The 26,562-nt window shown below is 32.5% G+C and overlaps 1 protein-coding gene across 1 annotated transcript; it reads right to left on the minus strand.

Moving 5' to 3' along the window:
- Window positions 1-2,106: 2,106 nt before the first annotated feature.
- LOC134711876 (calmodulin-like) lies at window positions 2,107-25,648 on the minus strand. The gene is made up of 5 exons (XM_063572832.1): window positions 25,584-25,648; window positions 14,051-14,081; window positions 11,443-11,585; window positions 10,232-10,474; window positions 2,107-2,444 (listed from the first exon to the last, which is right to left on the minus strand). Exons 3-5 carry the CDS (start codon window positions 11,510-11,512, stop codon window positions 2,413-2,415), a joined length of 345 nt encoding a protein of 114 aa, XP_063428902.1. The 5' UTR covers window positions 11,513-11,585; window positions 14,051-14,081; window positions 25,584-25,648; the 3' UTR covers window positions 2,107-2,412.
- Between the last annotated feature and the right edge of the window lie 914 nt (window positions 25,649-26,562).

A 26,562-nucleotide genomic window follows, 5' to 3' on the forward strand; every position in this document is an offset into this window, starting at 1 on the left:
GCAACAAAAACAATGTAACATTCATAGAAACGAACTACTAGTATTAGAAAACAACGTCAATATTCCTCACTTGGTACAGGACATTATGAGGGAAAATGGTGGGTTGAAACTGGTTTGTGGCTTGCCAAACCTCAGAGTTTTATGGCAATGTTAAATATACCGCTATTATGACATGACGGGAACACAATACAAATAAATGCAAAAACATCAAAGATAGAGAAATACACGTTCATAGTGTGATATATCATATCAAATTATAAGATATTATAAGATATAAAAAGAAGTAGGTCGACGAAATGAGTATTCAGTTTAGTGATAACCTCAAAAGATATTCTTTTGAATGCATTTGAAACTATGTAGATGATGTATAATTAGTCAAAATCGGTGCATAATATTATATTTAACTTGCTGATCACACTAACAAAAAAATAACATACACAGAGTAATAACGCACATAACTAAAATGGTCTAAACAGAACTGCTAACACTGTACATTAACTATATGTATACAAAAGATACTAGTGGTAAATAGTCTATTATAATACATGGATTGCCAGATATACTGCTGAATGTCGGTGATACTCTTCGGACATTTCAACTTACACTACTAATAAAATATGCATGGCAGAAAATATATATCCAAGAGTGCTAAGATTGTGGTAAGTACCAACAATTATCAATCATCTAAACGGTATATTTTCCAAACGCTAGGAGAATGTATATAATTCTTTAAATGAAAATAAAAATTTAATATTTGCTAATATTTATCTTACTGATGGTAAGGCTGTATTGTTTCTTGTTGTGGTATTTTGACTTATTTACATTCAATTTGTATGAATAGATTTGTACATGGCATTTTTCATATCAGACCCTTTATCGGCCCAAGGTTATGATATGAGCCCAAGAGCCGCAGGCTCGAGGGCTAATATCATGAACGAGGGCCGATAAAGGGTCTGATATGAAAAATTACATGTAATTATCTTTTTATCATATACTTCAGCAGAAGAAATACAGACAAGAACTATTAAAATCTAATTTTGTTTGTCTTTGCATTTTCGATAATATTTATAGACAACCAAATAAAAATCTTAACTTTAATTGTTTTTATTGCATGCTATAACAAGCATTGATTTATCTTTTCACAACAATTATCATGTTCTTCATGAATATTGACAACTCATTTATGTCTTTCAAAACAAGTTTAACTTAATTAAATTTTTGCTCCTTAACCATTTTATAAAAAGTCTTATCACTTGCCGTTTTTCGCGTTCTGTTGTCGTTTTCAAACAAATTTCCGGAAATGCACGAAGTTGCATGTGATAAACTTCACAGAAATTAACGGAAAGGCATGTGATAACATACCGGAAGAAGTCATTAAAGGTACCTTTATCAGCCCGCTATTGAAATTCCAAGGAATCTGGTTAATAAACCTAGTAATCCTTTCATAGCCTTTTAATATTTTCAAATGTTATTGAACTGTAAAATTTTAGTAATATCTTATACAAGTATATAATAAAAGTAATTATTTCTTTAAAGTTTTAAGTTTATCTCCAAATTACGCCACTAATTATTTTTATTGTAAACATGGAAACAATTGTATTAAAGACATGCTAACATAGCTCTTTAAAACCGATCAATTTATCCACATAGCGTAATTACTATCCTTATTTCTAGTCGTTTTTTAGAAGACAAATGTATCTACTAGCTATTGAGCATCATTTAATGTCATTTTATGAATAAGTTAACTTATAACTATGATCTGATCTGATTTGATAGTTCCATAAGATTTAAATACAAATCTAATTAAATACATCGTGAAAGTTATGCATTTTGAAGATCCATCAGAAAAAATTATGGTCAAGTATCTTTGGTAAACAAAAATGCTATGCGATAACGCATTGTCTGTTGTTATGACTCATTAGATAGGTATTCTACTTGACCAACATATTTCTTATTAATGATCGGGATGATCTATAAAATATTTTACTTTTATACGTTTTCAAGACATGCAGCCAATTCAACTCAAGCACGTCAGAACCTTAAAAGTGTACTAAACCTTTTCTTTTCGATCAAATGATTGCCGAAGAAACTGTTACCGGCGGCAGAGATGTAAATCGATGTTTTAAGAAGATAAATATGTTACTGTCTTTGGAATTTATATTTTGTCTTTAATTCAAAACTTACAAATATTTCGCAGCTCAATTGAATCATTTAACTACAAACACACACGTAAGATGCGTAAACGCCTAAATTTGGCACATTCAAAGAGTTCCATTTCTTTTGTTTAAATTAAACCCAGTTACCACCTGAAGGAGAATGAGAGTTGAAAGGATAATCACAATCGCTGAAGACAAACACATGCTGTTTATCAATTTCTTTATTGTTTTAATGTCTCATCGTGGCTTTTTTTCCTCAATTTGAATTCTTCATCATTTTTACAAATTCTGCAAAAAAGAAAATAGAATATAGTATTTCACAATAAATATATATATCAATATATATATTTACAACTCGTCTAAACATCAACCCAACCATGTATATATATATATATACAACTCGTCTAAACATCAACCCAACCATGTATATATATATATATATATACAACTCGTCTCAACATTAACCCAACAATGTTAGATCTGTAAATTTGCTTTCGCAAATTTTTTATTCTTCCCTTGCCGGGATTCGAACCCATGCTTCTGTGATATCGTGACACCAAACCGCTTGCATTGCAACCGTCCCGCTAGACCACACGACCACCTGGGCTCTACAAAAATAGAACTTGCGCTGGCAATGTGTTACCTTTCCACGTCAGTTTTAATCTAGCAGCGTACTACAGTACATAATATATAAGGCATGACGATGTTATTATTACAGATCAGCTAAACTATCTATAGTAAAGGATCCTACAAATTAATGTAAGATACAGTCACAGAAAATAATTATATTCATAAGTACGTCTGAGTCAGTGACAACTCTACAACAAATGTATCCATCGGATCGCCATCAATGATGGTGATGCATGGCTGTGAACATAATGTATATACAACTCGTCTAAACATCAACCCAACAATGTTAGATCTGTAAATTTGCTTTCGCAAATTTTTGGTTTCTTCCCTTGCCGGGATTCGAACCCATGCTACTGTGATATCGTGACACCAAATCGCCTGCACTGCAGCTGTCCCGCTATACCACACGACCACCTGGGCTCTACAAAAATAGAGCTTTCGCTGGCAATGTGTTACCTTTCCACATCAGTTTTAATCTAGCGGCGTACTACAGTACATGATATGTAAGGCATGAAGATGTTATTATTACAGATCAGCTAAATTATCTATAGTAAAGGATCCTACAAATTAATGTAATATACAGTCACAGAAAATAATTATTTTCATAAGTACGTCTGAGTCAGTGATAACTCTACAACAGATGTTTCCATCGGATCGTCATCAATAATGGTGATACATGGCTGTGTACATAATGTATATACAACTCTTCTAAACATCAACCCAACAATGTTAGATCTGTAAATTTGCTTTTGCAAATTTTTGGTTCTTCCCTTGCCGGGATTCGAACCCATGCAACTGTGATATCGTGACACCAAATCGCCTGCACTGCAGCTGTCCCGCTATACCACACGACCACCTGGGCTCTACAAAAATAGAGCTTTCGCTGGCAATGTGTTACCTTTCCACGTCAGTTTTAATCTAGCGCCGTACTACAGTATATATAAAAACGAGTCTTAATTGAAAACTACGTTCAAACCTATGATTGCGTTGGATAAAAACCGCAATTTGATACGTGTGCATGTAAAACAAATTTCGTTGTAGAAGGGTCTAAAAACAGCACAAACAACATTTTCCAAAAGACCAAAAAAGTGAAAAAGTATATTTAAACAAAACGCATTTGACTAACAGGTCTAACAACTGATGTTCTTTAACCCTGTTGACTGCCATGCCAAAAAAATGTAACAAAATGGATCTTAATTTAAATTTAATACTAAATAGAAGAAAAAAATTGTAACTTGTGGCCACGGTGCTATGCCATAAACATACGGTCTCAATATTTTGTAGTACACCAGATCCGGATTTCGAAAATAAATGTCTCTTCGGTGATGTTAGGGATCGAAACGGTATATGGAAAGCCATATAAAACGAATCTTATTTTTAGATAAAGTCTTGAATTTTAAGAGTAAATATAGGATGAACGGATCATATAAACCGGAGGAAAAATATGATACAAGCCCAAACAAAATAATATAAACGAGTCTAAATTGAAAACTACGTTCAAACCTATGATAGCGTTGGATAAAAACCGCAATTTTTATACGTGTGCATGTAAAACAAATTTCGTTGTAGAAGGGTCTAAAAACAGCACAAACAACATTTTCCAAAAGACCAAAAAAGTGAAAAAGTATATTTAAACAAAACGCATTTGACTAACAGGTCGAACAACTGATGTTATTTAACCCTGCTGACTGCTATTAGCGATTGCCAAATAAAATTGATCACAAGATGTAACAAAATGGATCTTAATTTAAATTTAATACTAAACAGAAAAACAAAATTGTAACTTGTGGCCACGGTGTTATGCCACAAACATACGGTGTCAATATTTTTTTAGTACACCAGATCCGGATTTCGACAATAAATGTCTCTTCAGTGATGTTAGGGATCGAAATGGTATTTGGAAGGCCATATAAAAAGAATCTCATTTTTAGATAAACTCTTGAATTTCAAGAGTAAATATAGGATGAACGGATCATATAAACCGGAGGAAAATATGATACAAGCCCAAACAAAAAAATATAAACGAGTCTAAATTGAAAACTACGTTCAAACCTATGATTGCGTTGGATAAAAACTGCAAATTTTATACGTGTCCATGTAAAACAAATTTCGTTGTAGAAGGGTCTAAAAATATATATATATAACTAAGCATAGTCCTTTTTATCCTATAATATTGGCCAATAGAGGTTGCTAACTTCAACCACCAATTATGTATTTTCAAGGCAGCTAAATCAAAGATCAACATATTCACTGAGCTGCAAAATTTTCTTATTTTTAAGGCAGCAAAGTGCAACATATCATTGAGCTGCAAAAGTTTCTTATCAACTACATCCGATTTCACCTGGATAGATGCACGCTTGATAAAGCTAGTTGGTCTAGCGAAATATTGCGTTTATTTTCATCATCTTGTAAATATTGTAAACATTCTAATATTTACTTACTAAATAGTGTGTTAAAACTACATTTTTAGGCAATCTATATATATATATCATGTACTGCAGAACTCCGCTAGATTAAAACTGAAGTGGAAAGGTAACACATGGCCAGCGGAAGCTCTATTATTGTAGAGCCCAGGTGGTCGTGTGGTCTAGCGGGACGGCTGCAGTGCAGGCGATTTGGTGTCATGATACCACAGTTGCATGGGTTCGAATCCCGGCGAGGGAAGAACCAAACATTTGCGAAAGCAAAGGAGTAGGTCCGATAAGGACGGATTTCGGCCTCAAATTTCAGGTTTATCTGACGAAAGATTTTGACCACTTTTTAAACAGTAAAGTGTCGATTTCAATTAATTTATGTGACAGATTTTAACTGATTAAGTCATTAAAAACGATCCGATTCAAGCTCAAATATGATAAAAATCTACCAAATATGCCGAAAAGTGTTAATTTTCAGATGGTTTTTGTCAAAAATGAAAGTGGCCGCATCCGTGTTCATCCTGAACATTTATATATATTATGTATTATCATAAAATACAACTTACATTTCAATATTAAGGATGAACACGAATGCGGCCACTTTCGTTTTACACGAAAACCGTCTAAAATTTAACTGAAATGCTAGAGTTGTGAAGATTTCAGTAATTTAGCATGACTTTATGGTGCTAGTACTCGATATATGTGCATTGTATAGACAAAAACAGCCAATATTTATGTAGCAGAAGCATTCTACTGTCCAATAAATAACTAAATGTTAACATTTTAACAATTTTGTAAAACTGCTATATTTTGGGGCCAAAAAAGGGTCTTACTGGACCTACTCCTTTACAGATCTAACATTGTTGGGTTGATGTTTAGACGAGTTGTATATACATTATTTACACAGCCATGTATCACCATCATTGCTAGCGATCCAATGAATACATCTGTTGTAGAGTTGTCACTGACTCAGACAAACTTATAAATATAATCATTTTCTGTGACTGTATCTTAAATTAATTTGTATGATCCTTTACTATAGATAATTTAGCTGATCTGTAACAATAACATCTTCATGCCTTATATATCATGTACTGCAGTACGGCGCTAGATTAAAACTAACGTTGAAATGTAACACACGGCCAGCGAAAGGTCTATTATTGTAGAGCCCAGGTGGTCGTGTGGTCCATTGGGACGGCTGCAATGCAGGCGATTTGGTGTCACGATTTCACAGTAGCATGGGTTCGAATCCCGGCGATGGAAGAACCAAAAATTTGCGAAAGCATATTTACAGATCTAACATCGTTGGGTTGATGTTTAGACGAGTTGTATATACATTATGTACAAAGCCATGTATTACCATCATTGATGGATACATCTGTTGTAGAGTTGTCACTGACTCAGACGTACTTATATATAAATATACATATATTTATAAAAATTCATACAATTAATCGAACATCTATAAATGTGTGAAACTTTTATTCCAACTTCATGTAGCTGTAGCTAAAACATATTGCATGCCCCTGATGAAGCTAATTTGTTTAGCGAAATATTGCGTATTTCTATTTAACAACTATTAGAACTTTTTAATGTATCAATAAGTGTGTTTTAGTTATATTCTTAGACATTTATATAATTTTAATTCAGTAACTGTATCAGTTTATTTTCACAAACTGATCCACGCTTAAATAGATTGAATGGTGATTGTTGCTATTTTTAGACATTATATATATTTATCTTTATCTTTATATTCATATATGATAATTTAGGTGATCTGTAACAATAACATCTCCATGCCTTATATATCATGTACTGTAGTACGCCGCTAGATTGAAACTGACGTGGAATAGTAACACATGCCCACCGGAAGCTTTACTTTTGTGAAGCCCAGGTGGTCGTGTGGTCTAGCGGAACGCGTACGACTGCAGTGCAGGCGATTTGGTGTCACGATATCACAGTAGCATGGGTTCGATTCCCGTCGAGGGAAGAACAAAAATATTGCGAAAGCAAATTTACAGATCTAACATTGTTGGGTTGATGTTTAGATATATATATATATTAGTCTAAAGATTTGCACAACGGTACTGATATAAGGTGTTATTGTTCAAGGTTCTATAACAAAGATATTTAGTAAAGGATATTTTGCAGGGAATAACATGAATCAAAATTGCATATTGAAAGTAGTTAACATAGTGAATTGTTATTGTCATTGTATACCATATTCTTTTACTATGAAATAGTGTTTTTAAACATCTGTTTATACCTTTTACATTTGCAATACCTTGTTGGGTCAATGTATCGCTATGTGGATAAATTGATCGGTTTTCAAGAGCTTTGTAAGCATGTCTTAACCACAATGGTTTCCATGTTTACAATTAAAATGATTAGTGGCGTAATTTGGAGATTAAGCGTAATTATTTGTTTACATTTTACCGGCAAAAAAAACAAGATGGTACTCAGAATAGAATCTTTTAAGGCTTCGTATTGATTGATTGTCATTTCAGTACAGAACCTATGACAAACTAGACGATTTATAAACCAACTTCAACTGCATATAAAACATAAATGTTCCAACTAATTCGGTATGCAAGAGCTTGAAGTTACTTCTTTGTTAAACGTGACGAGAGTCTGAGCAAAACATTGATGAACCAGGGGTATTTCAAAGAAAGTATCGTCCTTTTTCTAAAACAATTCTTTGGGAGATAACAAGACATCGATGACAAAAGTTCCTGATTAACTTAACAAAAAATAAACAATGGTCTTGAAGTATAGATTATAGGTACTCACGTTGTTTGTCATCTTTATGACGTGTTAGAATTCTCATATGTGTTATTATAACTACTTTCTTTAACTGTTCGGTCTATTTGGGGCAATATCCATTTGACGTGGCTCGTTACATATACATCTTGTCATTGTGTTATTGTGCTACGATAACTTTTTGTACTTGATTATTTTCTTTGTCTATAAACCTATTTGTTTATCTTTTTGACATATTTGTTTGTTTTTAGTGATTGAAATTATAACACAATGCTGACTGCTGTACCCTTAATATTGACATTTTTTTCCTGAAATGTATGTTCGTTTTGTTCACACAATGTTGTCAATAATTTTTTTTTTTTTTTTGCGACCGGCATACACGTGGGATGTTAAGCTGGCTAAAAAAACAGGTTAAATCTAGCATTTACTACATAGAGTTGTCTCATTTGGCAATATTTTAATACTTAAATGAGCGTATAAACTGGATGCTTTTCGTAAACATACACACAGTTATTTTTCATTTACCTGTTACTATATAATATGAAGAAAACCGTTTTTTGTTTAAAAGTGATTATTTTCAAAGGGTTAAATATTTGGCGGTGGTGTCTTGCCATGACTTTGTTTGGACTCATTTGTTTGCTGTTTGGCCTTAAATGTTTGTGCCTTATATTTTACTAACTCTGAATTTGCATTCTGGTATCGCAGAACAAATTTTTTCGTTCATTGTGTTAATTTACGTTTTTTGATTGAGTTAAGCCGTCCAATTGATATTTTATATTGTGTTTTTTATGTTGTGATGTTATGCTATTGTTTCAGAAAAAGGGAGAAGGTTTGGTACAATTAAGGGCATCCGATACAGTTACAGTTGCTAACGTAATATGTTATTTTCGCGACGTCAAACTGTGGCATATCCGGAAAAGATGCATTTTTCGACTAATGTTTATCATTCAAACTGATTTAATTTGAAAACCAGTTCATGGACCCCTATTTTTCAAAACGGCAATTTGTTTCATTTTGCAGGGAGATTATGTGATCTAAATTTTATAAAACTGTAAATAGAGGATTTATTTTAATTTGAAAATCATGCAGTAAAAAATGACGTTTTTTCCTGAATTCATGAACATTTGATAAATATGAGTTATTTCTGAATAAAAAAATGCATATTATTTAACAAAAAACAATTTGTGTTTATCTCTTATAACAAAAAAGTTATGTCTTTCTTTCGAAAAAGAAATTACGGACACAAATGTGAATTTTGAGCAAATATACAAAATTTTGACCTCATTTTACTCAAAAAGTAGCACATGAAGCTATATTTTTTATGACATATTTGATTTACTCAGGTAAAAAATAGCCTATGTGCAAATTTTCATGAACTTGTAAATACATGATCAAAACTGTATCGTATGCCTTTAAAACGTTTAATCCCGATACAAATGTTTGCACCTGTCCTTAGTCAGGAATCTGATGTACAGTTGTGTCGTTATGTTTATGCAATTTATACGTATTTCTCGTTTTTTATAAAGATTAGGCCGATAGTTTTCCCTTTTGGACGGTGCTATTCTAGTAATTTTAAGGCCCTTTATAGCTTGTTGTTCGGTGTAAGCCGATGCTCGTGTTGAAGGCTGTACATAATGGTTTCCTTTTATAATTGTTTTTTTTCTGGACGGAGAGTTGTCTCATTGGCACTCACACCACATCTTCCTATATCTATGTATATATTGCAATTTGGTCACAAAATCGGATTTTCGCAAATAAACGAGGATTATCTTACTATTTTGCATTAAGCTAAGATAACCTGGATTATCTGGGAAATTTTCAGATCATGACTTAAGGCGAATCAGAGCTAAATTAGTGTTAGTAATTGAACATTTGCCAAGAACAATGGCACAATTCATGAATCATATGTAATTAAACATTTAAACACTTCAGCATTTGAATATATGAGTTGTTGTCCATTCGTTTGATTTGTTTGCGCTTTTCATTTTGCCATGTGATAAGGGACTTTGCTTTTATTGTGAATTTTTGATATCTTTTTTTAAGTTGATCATAAAATCATTCGTGTAGATTTTGTCGTCATACAAAACATGTAGATAACTAAGTAATTAGTACATCACATACATCACATACCAAAACTTGAGCATCACTTGCTTGGTTATTAGAGAAAACAGCTTTTAACACCATGAGTATAGATATTTAAGTTGCTTTGTCTGAATCTAGTTGAAAATTATATATCCTGAACACACATCTACACTGAACAATAAAACATACCCTCATATTTAACTTGTCCACTGCCGTCTACGTCAGCATCACTGATTATGTCATCAATTTCTGCGTCTGATAATTTTCCACTAAGATTTGTCATAACGTGACGAAGTTCAGCTGCACTTATAGAACCATTGTCCTCCTTATCAAATACTCTGAATGCTTCTCGAAATTCTTCCTCAGAATCAGTATCCGTAATTTTTTGAGCCATCATAGTCAGGAAGTCTGGGAAATCGATCGTGCCATTACCTCGAAACAAAATTGAAAAACACATGAAAACGTGTTGTTTTTTGTTGTAATTGGTTGAAACAGAATATAAAAAGTTCTCTGAATGCACATGACTTTGTACCTTATGCAAACATAACCTATAAATACATCAATGATATAAAGTATCTTTAAAAATTGTGTTTGAAATCTTCTCAAAAGTGCAGACATGTTTGTAACTTGGAAAAAAACTCAGGATAACCTTACTCAGATTTCGCGTTATCCTTTTGCGGGCCATTATATTTAGGAATTCTTGAAATGTATCGTTCTATTACCCAAGAGGAAAATGAAGAAGTGTTAAGTAACTTAAAGAATAACATAGATATGAAAAACTAGTGTTAATGAATAGAACGAATAAAAACTGCACAAACCTGTTTAAAAAAACAAAAAAAAAAAACAACAGAAAATCAGCTCAAAGAAAAGTAGTTTTCAGAACTGATTCTATTTTATAATTTGATTTATAAACTAACTGTCTTAAAAAAACATGTGATAGTTACACAACCATATACCTTCAAAGATTGAACCGCTTCATTGAAAATCAGAGTGTCGCTTCTACGAATATGTATACATGAAAATAAGCTAAAATCACAGCTTATAACGAGAAAGTGTCCATAGTACAAGGATGCCCCATCCACACTATCATTTTCTATGTTTAGTGGACCGTGAAAATGGGAAAATATCTCAAATTTGGCAGTAGATAAGAAAGATCATGAGTGTAATAGGGAACATGTGATCTAAGTTTCAAAACCTGCCTCGACCAAATATTTTAACCTAAAGCGGGACAGACGGACGGACGAACCGACGTACAGACCTGAAAACATAATGCCCATAAATGGGACATAACAATAAAATGTTTAGGAAACAAACATAACAAGTGCCACCTTAATGGAAACTTACTTTTACAAGGCAAGAAATGTGTATTACAAGTTGTATGCTTGATAGATTCTACATACCATCAGCGTCGACTTCGTTGACCATGTCCTGTAGTTCTGCTTCTGTAGGATTTTTCCCGAGAGATCTCATAGCAATCCAAGTTCTTTTGTGGTAATGGTCCCGTCACCATCGTTGTCGAAGAGACTGAAAGCTTCTTTAAACTCTGTAAAATAAAAGGTGCATGCATAAGAATGTCAATAAAAAGGGAAAAAAATAGGTGAAGTTTCACAATGTTTACCTTAAAACGGACAAAAATGTGTTTGATCATACCATACACAACGTTCTTTACAATATTTGTTAAGGGAAATGGAAGGACAATTTACATGCAACCACATATGCATACCAACAAACGAAATTTAACCAATGAACAAATTTAGAATTAACATCTGTATCTATATTAGACGTAGGAAGGATAATAAATATTTTTTTTGTTTTATTTTTACCATAATGTATTTAATGCTGGGGTCACACATTCACGATTTTATATCACAGTCCGCTCTATCGCATAGTAAACTGTGTGGTCTGGTTTCAGTCGTATTGTATTCTGTGATTGTCGGAACTCTGACGTGGGTATCATTGACGAATTTCGTATTGATAACAGGACTGTTCCGGAACGGTTTCGGGAACGACGGTTCGCAGTCAACAATATCTGGATAAGATATGGATTCAATCGGTAAGAAAACAGCAATGAAAAGCTTTGTACAGATCAGTCAACAATTCCTGATCCAAAGGACATCGTGCAGAATACGGAATATCGTTAGAATTTGGATCCGATTCGGCAGAATCTGTCACGACTTAGTCTCGCTTGTAATCCGACTTTTCCCCCGATTGTTACGGGACGCACGCAACTTTCGGGGTGCTTCGCTGAACTATTCGTTTCATTCCCCCAACCTTTAGGAATCTGTTACGAACTAAAAAGACTGCATTCATACAATGATAGAACATTCCAGATAATTGAGGATAGTAATCCGACTTTTTTGATTGTTTTATCGCTATCTGATCTCAAACGGGAGCAATGCTCAGCAATGTGTGAAACGCCGCATTACATTCATGCTTCTTCATATTTTACATTCATGACGTCCATGAATATAACTGAACTACATGTAGTATACTTTTTTTGTTCAGGAGCCAGCTTGAGCATGCCTTCGGGTGTGGGTTTATCTCGCTGTATTGAAGACCAATTTGTGGCCTTCTGTTGTTGTTGTTTGCTCGTTGGCCGGGTTGTTGTCTCTTTGACACATTCCCCATTTCCATTTATATTATATGAATATAAGATGAATAGTATATGGAAAAGAAATTGTCAAGTTAAAAACACTTTTTTTTTCATCTTATTCTACGGAAGTAGAATTTAAGTTAAGTGTATACCTCTGTTTGGTAAAATTATCAAAATTAAACCACGTACTAGTTATAGTTTTGTTTCACCTGAACCAAATTTGGGATGTTTCTTTGAAAAAAAGGAAAATGACCATTGTAAAAAATGAATTCATTGCGTTTTTAATTTCATATTTTTCTGAGACCCATTAGCGTTTGTTGGAAGACAAAATCCAGATAAGAAGCAGATGTTCTTGTAGTATTCCTAATTTTCTAACTTTAATTTTAAACGATGCATGGGGAGGGGAGTAAAATAGCAAAAAAAACGAACTGCAAGGAAATTTTAAATCGGAAAGTCCCTTCTCAATTGGCAAAATCAAGAGCTCAAAGATATCAAACGAATAGAAAACAGCCGTCATTTTCCTTACTTGCTATTCTCGTTTCATTATGAATAGAATGGTGGATTTAACCTGATTTAAGAGCACGGTAAACCTCCCACTTATATAAAAGTTGCATCAAATTCCCTTATGTTGACAACAAAAAGGTAGCAGAGTGATTTTAAATAATATTTCCAGATGTTTTTCTTTACTCTTCTTAAAGAAGGATTTGGGTACATTATGCTTCAAATGAGTTGAAGAGCCATTCGCTCTCCATGAACACACAGTGAGAATCAATAAAATGGTCGATTTCAATCAGCATTTGGCGTATTGAATTTTTAATACGATGCTTTTTGTTATCTATTTATCATGTGTTTCTTTGTCTAATATGTTCTCCTATTTATTTGTATTGTAGTCCTGTTTAGCACGCCACAAAACCATGTTCAATCCACCATTTTTTCCCTTTAAAAATGTCCTGTACCGATGGCCATTGTTATATTATTGTTCGTTTCTGTGTGTGTTACATTTTGACGCTGCGTCGTTTGTTTTCCCTTATTTTTTAGTGTAAATTCACATTGCGATTAGACGTGTCACGGTACTTGTATATCCCAAATTCATGTAATTGGTGTTGATGTTATATTTGTTATTGTCGTGGGCTTTTGTCTGATGCTTGGTCAGTTTCTGTGTGTGTTAGATTTCAGTGTTGTGTCCTTGTTCTCCTATTATATTTAATGCGTTTCCCTCGGTTTTAGTTTTTTACCCCGATTTTGTTTTTGTCCATGGATTTATGAGTTTTGAACAGCGGTACACTACTGTTGCATTTCTTTATCAATCAGCATACATGCATAATCATTAGCAGTTATATTTTATAGAACAATTGAACTTAAAGGCTTTTATGATTATACTGTAGATATCTTAATATAGAAGTGAATGCTCATACCTGCAATTTGTTCTTCTGTCAATTGATCAGCCTATAAGTACATATACTTTAAATTAGATTATTTCTAAGATATTGTAATTATTTATTTTCTATAGTCTGTTCCGCTAAACGAAAAAAAGCAATCACTTTAAAGTTCTAAATAATTAATAAGAAGGAACCTTCATTTTTCTTAAAGTAAATATTCGTAGGTTTCTTCAAACTAAATTAAAAAATATTTAGTTTCAAAATTTTTGATCAAAATAAGGGAGATCACTTCCTACTTTCAGTCTCATATGGTAGTCTCGATCATCCAGCCGCTTTATTTTTCAAAGTAGAGCGTCTGGATGACAAGTGATATAAAAATGGTAATTTATGACATTCGGAATAGTTTCGGATTTTTTAGCTTGTATTTAAAGATAATGTCCAAGACGAATAACCAAGAAGTTGGTTATTGACTTCGGAAGAAATTAAATTACGATAATACTATTGAAAAGCCCGAGTGTACCGATTGTTGTTTAAAGCTATTTATATTTTTCTGTGACGACATACAAATCGTGGAAAATACCAGACAGCATGGCTTCCATCACCCCAAAGGAAAATAACAGCACATCAAATTTTGGTAAGATATAAACATGATATAACAACACAAACTGTTACATAAGTTTTAATACAACCTGAAACACCGAGTAGTTATATTCTTTCATGCATGTCCGTGCTACGCAAGCAAGATATAATAATATATATAATAAATGGCAATTTTTGTATTGACTGGGACCACTCGAACAGTCGTGTGTACGCTATAAATACATTTTGTGGTTGATTTGTATTATCTTTAACTTTATAAATACTTTATTGAAAGTGCTATGAAATATGAACTTCATCCAGGATAAGTTGTTGTATCTGTCTGCATTGTATAATGGAGTTCGCATTTTGATATGTGTAAAAAAGGGGGGGGGGAGGAATGATACGCAATGTTGTACACATTTAAAAGAGGGAACGCAATCCAAAACCATTAGCAGAAGAAAACCAAACAAAGTATATCGAGAAGGTGCCAATTTGAACATACACCAAACGGTGTAAATGATTTGTGCTCGATTTTTTTTAAACAAATGCATTTAGCTTATACAAACATAGAAGAAGTGGGACACGTTGTTATAAAAAGTAATTTAAATATACTATTAGTAAACAAAGTCTGGACTGGTCAACTGGACAATACTTTTTTTGCACTTTTAAAAGGCATTTTTTCCACACTCAAAAAAAATCATAAAAGAATACATGCAATGTTGTCGGTGAATATATACCAATTAGCTTTCTAAACCTTAAAATAAAACCATGGCATGAGGAAAACACTGAAAATTCGATTTTATGCAAAACAATAGATCCAGCATCAATAAAAGGAGGTCTCAATGAGGCAACAACCGGTGACTGATCCCAGTGATATACATTACCAAAAGTAGACATCAACATAATTAAGAGGACATACTGTTGACTTAAACAAAAACTGAGAATAAAAGTACTAAAAGGTCAACATTATACAAATAAGAAGATGTGGTATGAATACCAATGAAACAGTTATCCACCCCAAGTTCAAACAAGGTGGATGTGAGCACTTATAGGCAACGATATGGCCTTCAATAATGATAAAAGTTCATGCATGATTTTGATAGAGAATACAAACAGGGAATGTGTCAAAGAGACATCAACCCAACAAAAGAACAGGAAACAACCCAATGCCACCAATGGGTTGTGTCATCAACACAGCGAGATAATCTTGCATGCCGTAGCGGGATTCAGCTTGCACCAAGACTTTTTAAAATGTATATTTATGTATGATGTTTTTTCCAAACATTTTGTTTTTCATATATGCTATGCTGGTGACCAAAAATTAATATGATTTTAACATTTACTTTCTTTTGTAGACAAACCAATGAAGATTTCTGGACACAGCCTATTATGTGTAAAATGTGAAGAATTAAAAAAAAATCAATAATACTTGAATTTTCATTGTATCATAAACAGCTCCAATTTTATAAGAAAAAAAGATTCAAAGATTTGTTTTGAATTACTGAAGCTGCCAGCAATCATTATAATCACAGAATAAACATTATTCTGACAGCACCATAAAGCGAAAAAAGGTACACAGACATTCATTAAATAAATAAAACAAAAATTTGTAAGGGTTCCGCGGAACCCAGTGTCTCGCCTATTTTTGCTGTAAATCGCAGGCTCAACAACAATGAGGAAAAAAATCAATAAAAATATTCCTCTTGTTACTATTTAATGATTGTAAGAAAATCTAAGTCCATTTAAAATTAAATTACAGAAAAAACAGAGTAATCTTTTTACAAACTTTACTTCTGGATACAATCTTATGATCATAAATAAGCTTCTGTCGAAGTTAGGTACAAACCCAGGATAGTTTAAGAAAGTAATTAAAATTCTAAAAACTTTAACCACAGAGTGAATGTAATGTTTCCCCGCAGAAAAAAACTAAGTCCATTTATAAGTAAAATACGGAAAAATAGAATTTTATTTTTACAAAATTTACTTCTGGATATTATCTTATGATCATAAACAAGCTTCTGTCCAAGTTTGGTACAAACCCAGGATAGTTTAAGAAAGTTATTAAAATTCTAAAAACTTTAACCACAGAGTGAATGTTTTGTTTCCCCGCAGAAAAACACTAAGTCCATTTATAGTAAAATACGGAAAAAATGGAATTTTGTTTTTACAAAATTTACTTCTGGATACTATCTTATGATCATAAATAAGCTTCTGTCCAAGTTTGGTACAAACCCAGGATAGTTGGAGAAAGTTATTAAAATTCTAAAAACTTTAACCACAGAGTGAATGTTTTGTTTCCCCGCAAAAAAATTAAGTCCATTTATAGTAGAATACGGAAAAAATGGAATTTTATTTTTACAAAATTTACTTCTGGATACTATCTTATGATCATAAACCAGCTTCTGTCAAAGTTTGGTAGAAATCCAGTATAGTTTAAGAAAGTTATTAAAATTTCAAAAACTTTAACCACAGAGTGAATATTTGTTGACGCCGCCGACGACGCCGACGACGACGGAATGTAGGATCGCTTAGTCTCGCTTTTTCGACTAAAGTCGAAGGCTCGACAAAAATCAAGAATCACATTGTTGTCAGATATGTCAGAGAAATTAAACAGATCAAAAATCATATGAGAAATTTAACAGTTTTCACGTTTGAATTGTATCTCATTTACATGTCTGGCCCTTCTCAGTTATTTATATGGTATGGAGTTTTCTTAATATTGAAGGCCCAGCAGTGATTATATTTGCGAACATCAATGTCATTTGAACTTTGCTAGGTTGTTGCCTCATCAGCAATCATACCAATCTACTTTTAGATCTATATAAAGGTTCACATGTACAGGAGAATTTTTGTGAAGCTGCCCTTTAATACATGATGGATATTGGAATCAAATTCGTATTACGTGTGAACTCAGCATAATAGTTTGTAGTAGGAGAATACACTTTTCAGTTAATTTTTACAGAGGATGACCTTGAGGTCACTCCGATGTATTGTTATCGCTTAAATTTCCGTCATTCATAAATTCTAGTCAAATTAGTTTTGGGTTTTCAACACCAGTGACAAAAGTGCATTTTCATACCTGCGATTTCTGTTCTCCGGTTGTACGATGTTTCAACAAAATATGGAATCATTTCAGTTGTTGATTTAGTGGTGAAAATTTGACTGAATTATATCTTAATAAATACGATTTTATATGTTTAATTGGTGTTTCAGAAAGAGGTCAGGTGCTCTTGTTCATTCATAAAATTATCGTTCATTCATAAATTTATCGTAAAATAAAAATCACTACACAGGTTATACGTGTAGTGTAAATGACCACCTGTAATCTAAAAATAGCGGTCTCACTAATAACTTCAAGAAGAACTTTTAGCGACAAGAAGCGTCAAGAACGGACAAGAAGAATAAATTAAGCGACAAAAAGACTATTTAGCGACATGAAAACTTCTCGTACCGCATGGGGATGACCCATATCAAATGAACAATTATGTGTGGGACTTAGTTTTAGGAAATGATGTCAAAGTAACACTATGAAAATATTTTTAGTAAGCTGAAATATATATTTATTTTTTACATGTTTATGTCTTGTAAGTTATTTTATTTCTGTCCCATTTTTCAACATTAGCGTCTCGAAAGGTGAAATGTTTTAACTGAATGGTTAATTTAAATTAATTATGAAAATTGTTAAAAATTAAATAAATAAAAGTAATTATTGCCCAGTTACAAACACTACCAGGGGATAATCCATAATTACCCCCAACTTTAGCCTGGTAAACTTGTTGTCTCCTTGTGAAATATAAAACATATTAAAAATGATTTCCTGCTTAAGTCTTTAATTGATATAAAGTCAAAACCTTCTTGCTTTTCACTAGACAACCATGTCCTGTCAGGTTTAATTCTTATATATGTAGACGAAAAATAAAAGTGTCCCAAAACATTAACATGGCAGCAATTGCTTTTACAGCCTATTGGACTTTGATTTTTTTACAGAAGAGTGTCCACCATGCACTTGCACTGCACTATAATAATAGTAGAATAGAATTATCATATATACAAATAGATGAAAATGACATTTATCGGTCGTCCAACTGTCTATATCAATCTGCTCAGCTCTTAATAAAACTCCATATCACGGCTTTGTGACGTCAAATACGTTGACCTGGCCTTAATAACTTTGACCCGGACATATCAGCGACGTCATAATGTTTGAACCGACTTGATAAGTTTGCCCCGAACTTATCAAGTCAACTTCTGGTTGCTGATGAAACTAAGACAATACTTCCAAAAGACGCAAATGCAGCCCGATAAATCGATTATCAGGTTATCGGCATATTAATATTGTAAAATATCAGCTGCTCGAAATAATATGAAGGCTTTTTGATCTCGTTCGCTGCGCTTACTCGACAAAAAGCTTAATATTATGTCTCGCAGCTGATATCAACATGCAGACAACCTGATAATTGGTACATACATGTAATCGTAATATTAATAATATATATAACAACAAACCAGTGTATTCTCTACGACTATTATTATACAAGTATAATAGTCCAAGGTATACTGATTTCTTGCACTACAATATAATAGTTATTACGGTGAGGTTGAATTTCCTGTCATTTATTCATCATCCAAGCACGAACTTGTATCAGAAAAAAAATATCTCTGTAAATTAACCCAAGTTTCAGGTATAGAGATGTGATCTGTTTCTGTGACATGTGCTTTTGACCATCCACAAGAACCTGCGGTCATCCGATGTTCAGTACTTCAGTACTTTGATTTTTACAAGTTATGCAGTATGGGACACATCCCATTCCATCTTTTCCATGTGATTGAATCAAACATGTATTCAAAGAGTAATAAATTGGGTTTCATGAATGACTGGTTAACTTATGTATTTCTTCATGGACACGGAGACTGACAAAGTGGAATTGTTTGAAGATTGGTCCCTAAATGTTTTCTTCCCAAAAGGATTAGGCGATATAGATTATTGTGAAACATTCAGACTATTCTGTCGTTTGCAATTTTAAGATCAGTTAATTTTGTAAATAAAAAGTTGGCTCACTGATCTGCCAGTAATAAGTTGTTATGGAGGATTTTCTACATTGAAATCTTAGTATTTGTAGGAGTTGTTTTTCTTTCCAAAAACGTAACTTGATGTGTGCTTTTCGAGTTAGGTAAGTGCATCAGATATCTGAAAGATTACATAAAAAGGAAAGCATAAATTATAACAAGGATTTACAGAAATAAGAATAACGAGACAAAACTAAGAAAAAAGGGGGAAAATAAAGAATACAGACTAATGTGGATACAATATAGATTAATATACCGACTGTTGGTTGCTTATAGCGTCAAGTAGAAAATATTTCATAGAATAGAGAGTGTATGCTATAATACAAAAATAGAGAAAAATGACATTTTATCGAGCATTTTATAGTATGGAGATAAGAGAATATTAAACGTGGTGTGTTATAATATACAAAAAGATTGATTTTGGGTTGCTTGGTTATCGTCTTGTGGTAAATATTGGTCTTAAATGTTCAAGACTGAAAAAATGACAATAAATGTAAAGATGAGGTTCTAGGATTATAGTTCGGGATACATGTCGGAGACAATATAACTCACCAGAAAATTAGGGTATATTGTATGGCTTTATGTACAACGGTCCACCTTTACGGATCCCTGGGCTCTCTTAGCGCATAGCGGAGTGTGATACCCTCTATACACAAACAGTGGCTGATCCAGACCTTGTTATAATGAGGGCACTCTACAGTCATGCTACATTGTTTCTTTATATAATCAACCAAATTTTTCCCACGAAAAAAAATTCTGTCTTAATTCTTAATTTTTTTTTTACATGTGTCACAAAATTCAAGAAAAAAGACCACCGCTATTAATCAATTTTTTTTATCGTTCTTTTAAATTTGCCCATCTGCAAGTTGGGCAAAATAGGGTCAACTACAAAATGTCAGCTTTAATAATAACATAACTTTTATACATGTAACGTTACACTGTTTACTGTTTGTTTTAATTGTTTTTAAATAGAATGGGGATACCGGAAGTGCTATTTATAGATATGTTCTATATTTAATTATTTGTTACGCCCCCTATAAATATCTGACCAGTCCGGTTAATCACCCCAGACGCTATATTTAAATATGCGTCTGGGTTATCGAGACTATCTCATATGGGAGCGTTAGGCCCACCGATTCCAAAGATATGTGTTATATACGTGTATGTACTTTGGGTTGACATAAGGGAGACAAATCGAAACTTCCGGTCTAAAAAGTTCACTTTTGGCAAAATCTAATAGGTTACATCACCCTAATTCCAAACCTATATGGTTCTAGGTACTTTAGGTTTACAAAAGGCCATTTCCGTCTGTCATTGTCATGATCATAATTACATAATGCTAAATACACAACAGATTTAACATGTGTAATCACAAATTTGTATAACTGTCAAACTCTAGAACGTAAAATTATACCTTTGGTTTAAAAAATATATTCATAACAAAATCAATAGGTCTTTCCATGGAAAAGTGGAAAGATCTCATAACCTAAAATTATGCTGAATCCACTGCATTGAACTTGCTGTGTGGTTAGAAGGTTTTTGTCTTATAACACGTCTTGGAGGACTACTTTAAACACATAGCATTATTTGTATATAATAGCACAACACAATTAAGAGTGGATATTTATACCAATCTTCATATATACCACTCGAAGTTCAGTATTATTGTGATTTTACTTTCCACTTAGTGCCGTCAGCTCTAAACAAATCATTAAATATTATACGTCAAATGTAAAAAATGCAATAAACAACAACTTTTAATTTAAAAAAATATCAAAACCAGAAAGTTAAACGAAAAACAATCAATTTAGACACAAATCTTCAGAAATAACCATATAAGTGTGAAAACCGCTTGACACCATTACGGTACAATACAGTTTTTAACAGTCATGCTAAATAAAAATAACATATAAACTAGCATGTAGGTATTATTGACAATAACAACAAAAATGTTTACCAAATACAGTTGATTAAGAAGAGCAAATGCGCTTAAACAACTCGTTGTCGAAATGATTTATCGTTTAGATCAGTATCTCTGAGTTGTCACTCAAGTTTTTTTTATATAGATATGCTAGCAGGCTTGTTATATAAGAACTCTCTTCCTTATATTGACCAAGCCAGGAATACAATATATAAAAACACAAACTAAACTTAAAAAAAAAGTAAAATCACAAAAATACTGAACTCCGAGGAAAATTTCAAACGGAAAATCCCTAATCACATGGCAAAATCAAATGACAAAACACATCAAACGAATGTACAATAACAGTCATATTCCTGACTTGGAATAGGCATTTTCAAATGTAGAAAATTGTGGATATAACCTGATTGTATAGCGCTAAACCTCTCACTTGTTTGACAGTCACATCAAATTTGATAATTAATCAGATCAATGAAGTATATTGATAAATACAACTTTGACTATCTTCCACCTCTCCTCAACGGAGCAAAAGCTGGAATAATCTAAATTATACATAAAATACAAATAAAATAGCAATCCAGGTCTACCTACTGTTTTCGTGAATAGTCATCCAATTGACCAGGTGTACGAATATATAGACCAATACTTATGACCGCATGTTAAAGAACTACAATCTTACAATCTCAGGATACAACTAATTATTAAAAGAAAAAAGAAAGCCTTCCTAAATCAAATAATGCTATATGTGCACCCATAGAAATGACTTTTTGATATACAAACATTCAACAAGACGAAGGAATATCTGCCTGTGCAGAGGAGTTATGGGACGCTCGTATTGTCAAAAATTCGTTTGCAACTATACTGAGCCAAAGCAGTTAGAAAAACTTTCCTTTCCAATTTAATTTTTGTTGTTACTACTGCCAACAAAAATATTTCAACATTATTGATATAATCAAAATAGGGTCTACCTGTAATTTTAAACTGTTGAACTTTTTCCGGGTGATTGATTACGCACCATTTAAGCTTTTAATGTGTAATTTATGTTTTACCTTCTGTACCTGTACATTTAAAAGGAAATTTGAAATTTGTTTTTCACTTACGTTTAGAGACACACCATCGGTTAGAAAAACACTTAAACATAAGACAAAATTGTATGGTGCTTCAACCAAGGCATCCCCGAAAATGGCCGTCAGAAAGCTCTTGGAATAGTTGATGCCGGAATCAGTATTGGCGACGTCGCGGCTCGATTTAATGTGCATAAGTGACAAGTTTAGAATCTAAGAAACAGATATTGACAAATTGCAACTGCACAGGACAGGCCAATATCTGAAAGACCCTAAAAACAAACATCGAGAGAAGAGCACTACCTTCGATAAACGTCAAAACGTGACAAGTTTATTCTGGCCATAAGAGTAGTGCATAGACTAAGGGCAGTTCATGAAGGGCATGCCATTCCTTTATTGATGAATGTGGAGCATGGAAGAGAAATTGATTTTGAAAAGCACTGCACTCATTTACGCATTTTGACACTACTGCGCTCAATACAAAGACATTCCTAGTGAATGCGAGTGATAAACATGCATGTTGCATCTAACATGTCATAATTCCATTTTGTAATTATTAAAATTATATGTTATTATGATTTTGTTTATATTTTTGTAGCAAAACCTTTTTTGACTCGGGATATATGTAAGAATGTCTAAAAAAGTGACAAGTCTGCGACAGATCCATCGATTGGATCACCAGTGAGGATAATACACGGCATAACACACAAATTCTATTCAATTGGATCCTAGGAGCATGAGTTCGCATCCCGGCGAGGAAAAAATAAAAGTTGAATTTGCAGACGTAACATTATTTTGCTGATATGTAGTGTAAGTATGTATATACATTACAAATCATCATTTGTAATTCCTATTCCCTTATTCCTTGAAAGTTTTAGTGAACATATCATATCTGCTAGGTAAATCTAAAGAAAACATCGTGTGTAAGGATACATATCATTTCACAAACAAATTAGTATGACACAGGCATAACTTTTGCTTGGGTTTGAGTAAACGTATACGCAACAGTAACTGTACATTGCAGAGAAAATACAAAATGAAAGACACAGACAAGGCACAAATATTATGACATTGTTACTTTGATTTGTAGGAATCTTACTGAAGTATGTCAATCGTTAGTATTTCGTCTACCGACGCCATATTGGAAACATATGTCTCGCAGTAAATAATTAATTATAAAACCTATTTCAAAAAATGTTAGTTTTTGTCTGAATAGAACTTATCACCCAGTTAGTAAAATTGTATCAGATACCGTGGACTTCACGTATGAAATGAAATAAGATCAGATAATTTTGAGAAACATTTAGCCCTTCCCATAAAAGTTTACCAATCGGAAATCGATATATATATATAAAGAGAGTGGGAATTATGAAACCTTTTACTGTGAGTCGTATGTTTCGGCGTCGGTAGACGAAATAATTACGATTGCCATACTTGGGTAGGATTGCTACAGATGATTCCGACAACAAAAGTAGACATGTTATACACCATTTTGTAGAACAATTAATTTAGATTTACGACATAACAAGTTTTGTTGTTAACAAAGTTTAAGACCTATTGTTGACCTTCTGCTGTTGTCTGTTCTATGGTCAGGTTGTTGTCTCTTTGACACTTTCCCTGTTTCCATTCTCAATTTTATTTAGTGGAATTGACAACCGAAAGATCGGCATATAACGGAATTTCGTGACCGGCTGACAGTTTTCACAAATGCGTGTTAAGTACCTCGTGTTATAGATTAAGGTATATAGGGAAACACATCTGAGATATATGACTATGATTTGTCAAGTTTCGTTGAATATCTTTAAAATGCAATTAAACAATATATTTTATTGCTTCGAACGATGTTTCTTTTTGCCATTCTATAATACGACACGTCCCGTTTCATTGTCAATTTTGCTGTTTTGAAACTATTGCATTTATTATGGAGGCTCGCGGGTACAAAAATAATCAGCAAAAATTAAACGTTTGTATTTTTCATTTAAATTTTTATTTATTACACTATTAGTTATTACTTTTTAACAAGGTATAAAAATCACACAGATGACTTTAAAAATGTTTATATCATTGAAAAAGCTCCAAATTATCTCCCGTTGATGCAAACATTGAATTGTTTTGTTTGATGATTTTTTAATATTAGAAAATAAAACCTATTTATTAATATTAAAAAATGACTATTTCTTAATATTAAAAAATATTTATTAATATTAAATATTCGATTTATTAATATTAAAAAATAATATTTAATATTAATAAATGATTTTTTGATATTAATAAATAGGGAATAAATTCCACAACGGCTTGCCATAGACGTTTAAATTGAAAAATCTTTTTTAAACTCATCGGTGACCTATATTTTTTATTATTGTCTTCAAACAAGCTATACATAAACTAAATAATTGTAGAATTTAAGCTGAAAATTTCTGTACTTAAATTTCTTTTTTTTCTCTCGATATTACCAATATTTCTGCTATTAGTTCAACAGAAAAAAAGACATTTACAAAAAAATATCCTTCTTTCGGAGGCAGATTTGATCTTAAATGAACGTCGACCCCATCGTTTTATTTTCTATTTTTATTAGGTACAAGATAAAGTGTAATCATAGAAAAAAATATCAAAAACCTATATTAGAAAAAAAAGTTGATGTTGACCCGCGAGCCGCTTTAATACACTTTCCTACAAAAGGGATCATAATTCTAACAATATCAATTGTGGTCGATGTGCTATTGTATCTATGTTTCTAATAAGGTAGGCCTCGTACATGTCCCAATGACGGCTCTGTTGAGTTTTGTCTACTTGGCTGTTTTTTGTTTTTTTTTCACTTCTACATAGCGTGTTAAAATAAAAAATCACTTGAAAATTCAGCACACTTTTAAAAGAGTTCTGATGTTTGTTTTGTTCTGTTTTGCATTACTAAATAAAATATTTTTAATCATCCTACCATGGTTGTTGAATTATTCCTCGATATAAGACAAATAACGAAATATTATGTGAACTGTTTCTATGTACTAGTAATGTAATTATAACTTTTTCCAGTGCTGCGTAGATGTATTTAAACATGATACCTGATATCCATAAGATTCGTGGAAATCAAATTGCGAACAATGGGATGAAAACAGATATAAACTTATTATGTTTTTTATTTATATTTAGTTTTTTATTCGATGACTAAGGGCATTTCAAACATTTTGGTTGCATGTGTCATCACATCTACGTCATCACATATAAGTAGCTATAAACGAAAGTAAGACCGATGGTGGCATAATTTTGTTTCAGTTTCTAAATTCAAAGCTGACATTTTGCACTTCCAACTTGATATATATCACATTCTATTCGGTCTTTCTCCCTTCAAGTTGACATTTTTATATTCAAAATGTTCAGTTTTTATTTGACATGTTTTGCATAGCTTCGAAGGAAGACAGTTCAAACGAGTTCTTAATAAATAAAAAGTAAGAGCTTCAATGCACAAAATAGTGCCAAAGAAGCTCAAACATTATAAAAGAAGCTCCAAATGTTATTAATTCTTTTTGAAGATATACAGTTAAGAAAACCATTTCGTCAGCTTTGAGGTTGCGACCTGCTATATTTGCTCTAAATAATGACAACTTCAGTATGCAGACTAAAGGAATTTAATGTTAAGCTGACTTTAAACAAAGTCAATTCTAACAATGAACTTTGCCGTATCCTATATCTTTATGTTTATACCTTTAAATAGAAGCTTAATAACAAAATGTATGATAAAAGAAATTATTTTTCATTTCCTTTTGTAAATTATTTATTTTTAGATGGTGAAGTTTCTTTGTCCGAGTCCGATGTCAGAATAGGTAACGAAAGAAACTAAACAAAATGGCAATAATACATGAATTTACAAAGAACAACTATTACTGATAGAAACATTATATCTTCATCTTATCAAAATC

Source organism: Mytilus trossulus, chromosome 3 (assembly GCF_036588685.1).
Source record: "Mytilus trossulus isolate FHL-02 chromosome 3, PNRI_Mtr1.1.1.hap1, whole genome shotgun sequence".
In the NCBI taxonomy this organism is placed as follows: domain Eukaryota; kingdom Metazoa; phylum Mollusca; class Bivalvia; order Mytilida; family Mytilidae; genus Mytilus; species Mytilus trossulus.

Excerpts from the sequence above, each read along its gene's own strand:
- LOC134711876 (XM_063572832.1), bottom strand. The coding sequence starts at position 11,512 with ATGAGATCTCTCGGGAAAAATCCTACAGAAGCAGAACTACAGGACATG. Across the intron at positions 10,475-11,442 it reads CAACGAAGTCGACGCTGATG|GTAATGGCACGATCGATTTC; the intron begins GTATGTAGAATC and ends TTTTGTTTCGAG. Across the intron at positions 2,445-10,231 it reads TGGACAAGTTAAATATGAGG|AATTTGTAAAAATGATGAAG; the intron begins GTATGTTTTATT and ends TCTTTTTTGCAG.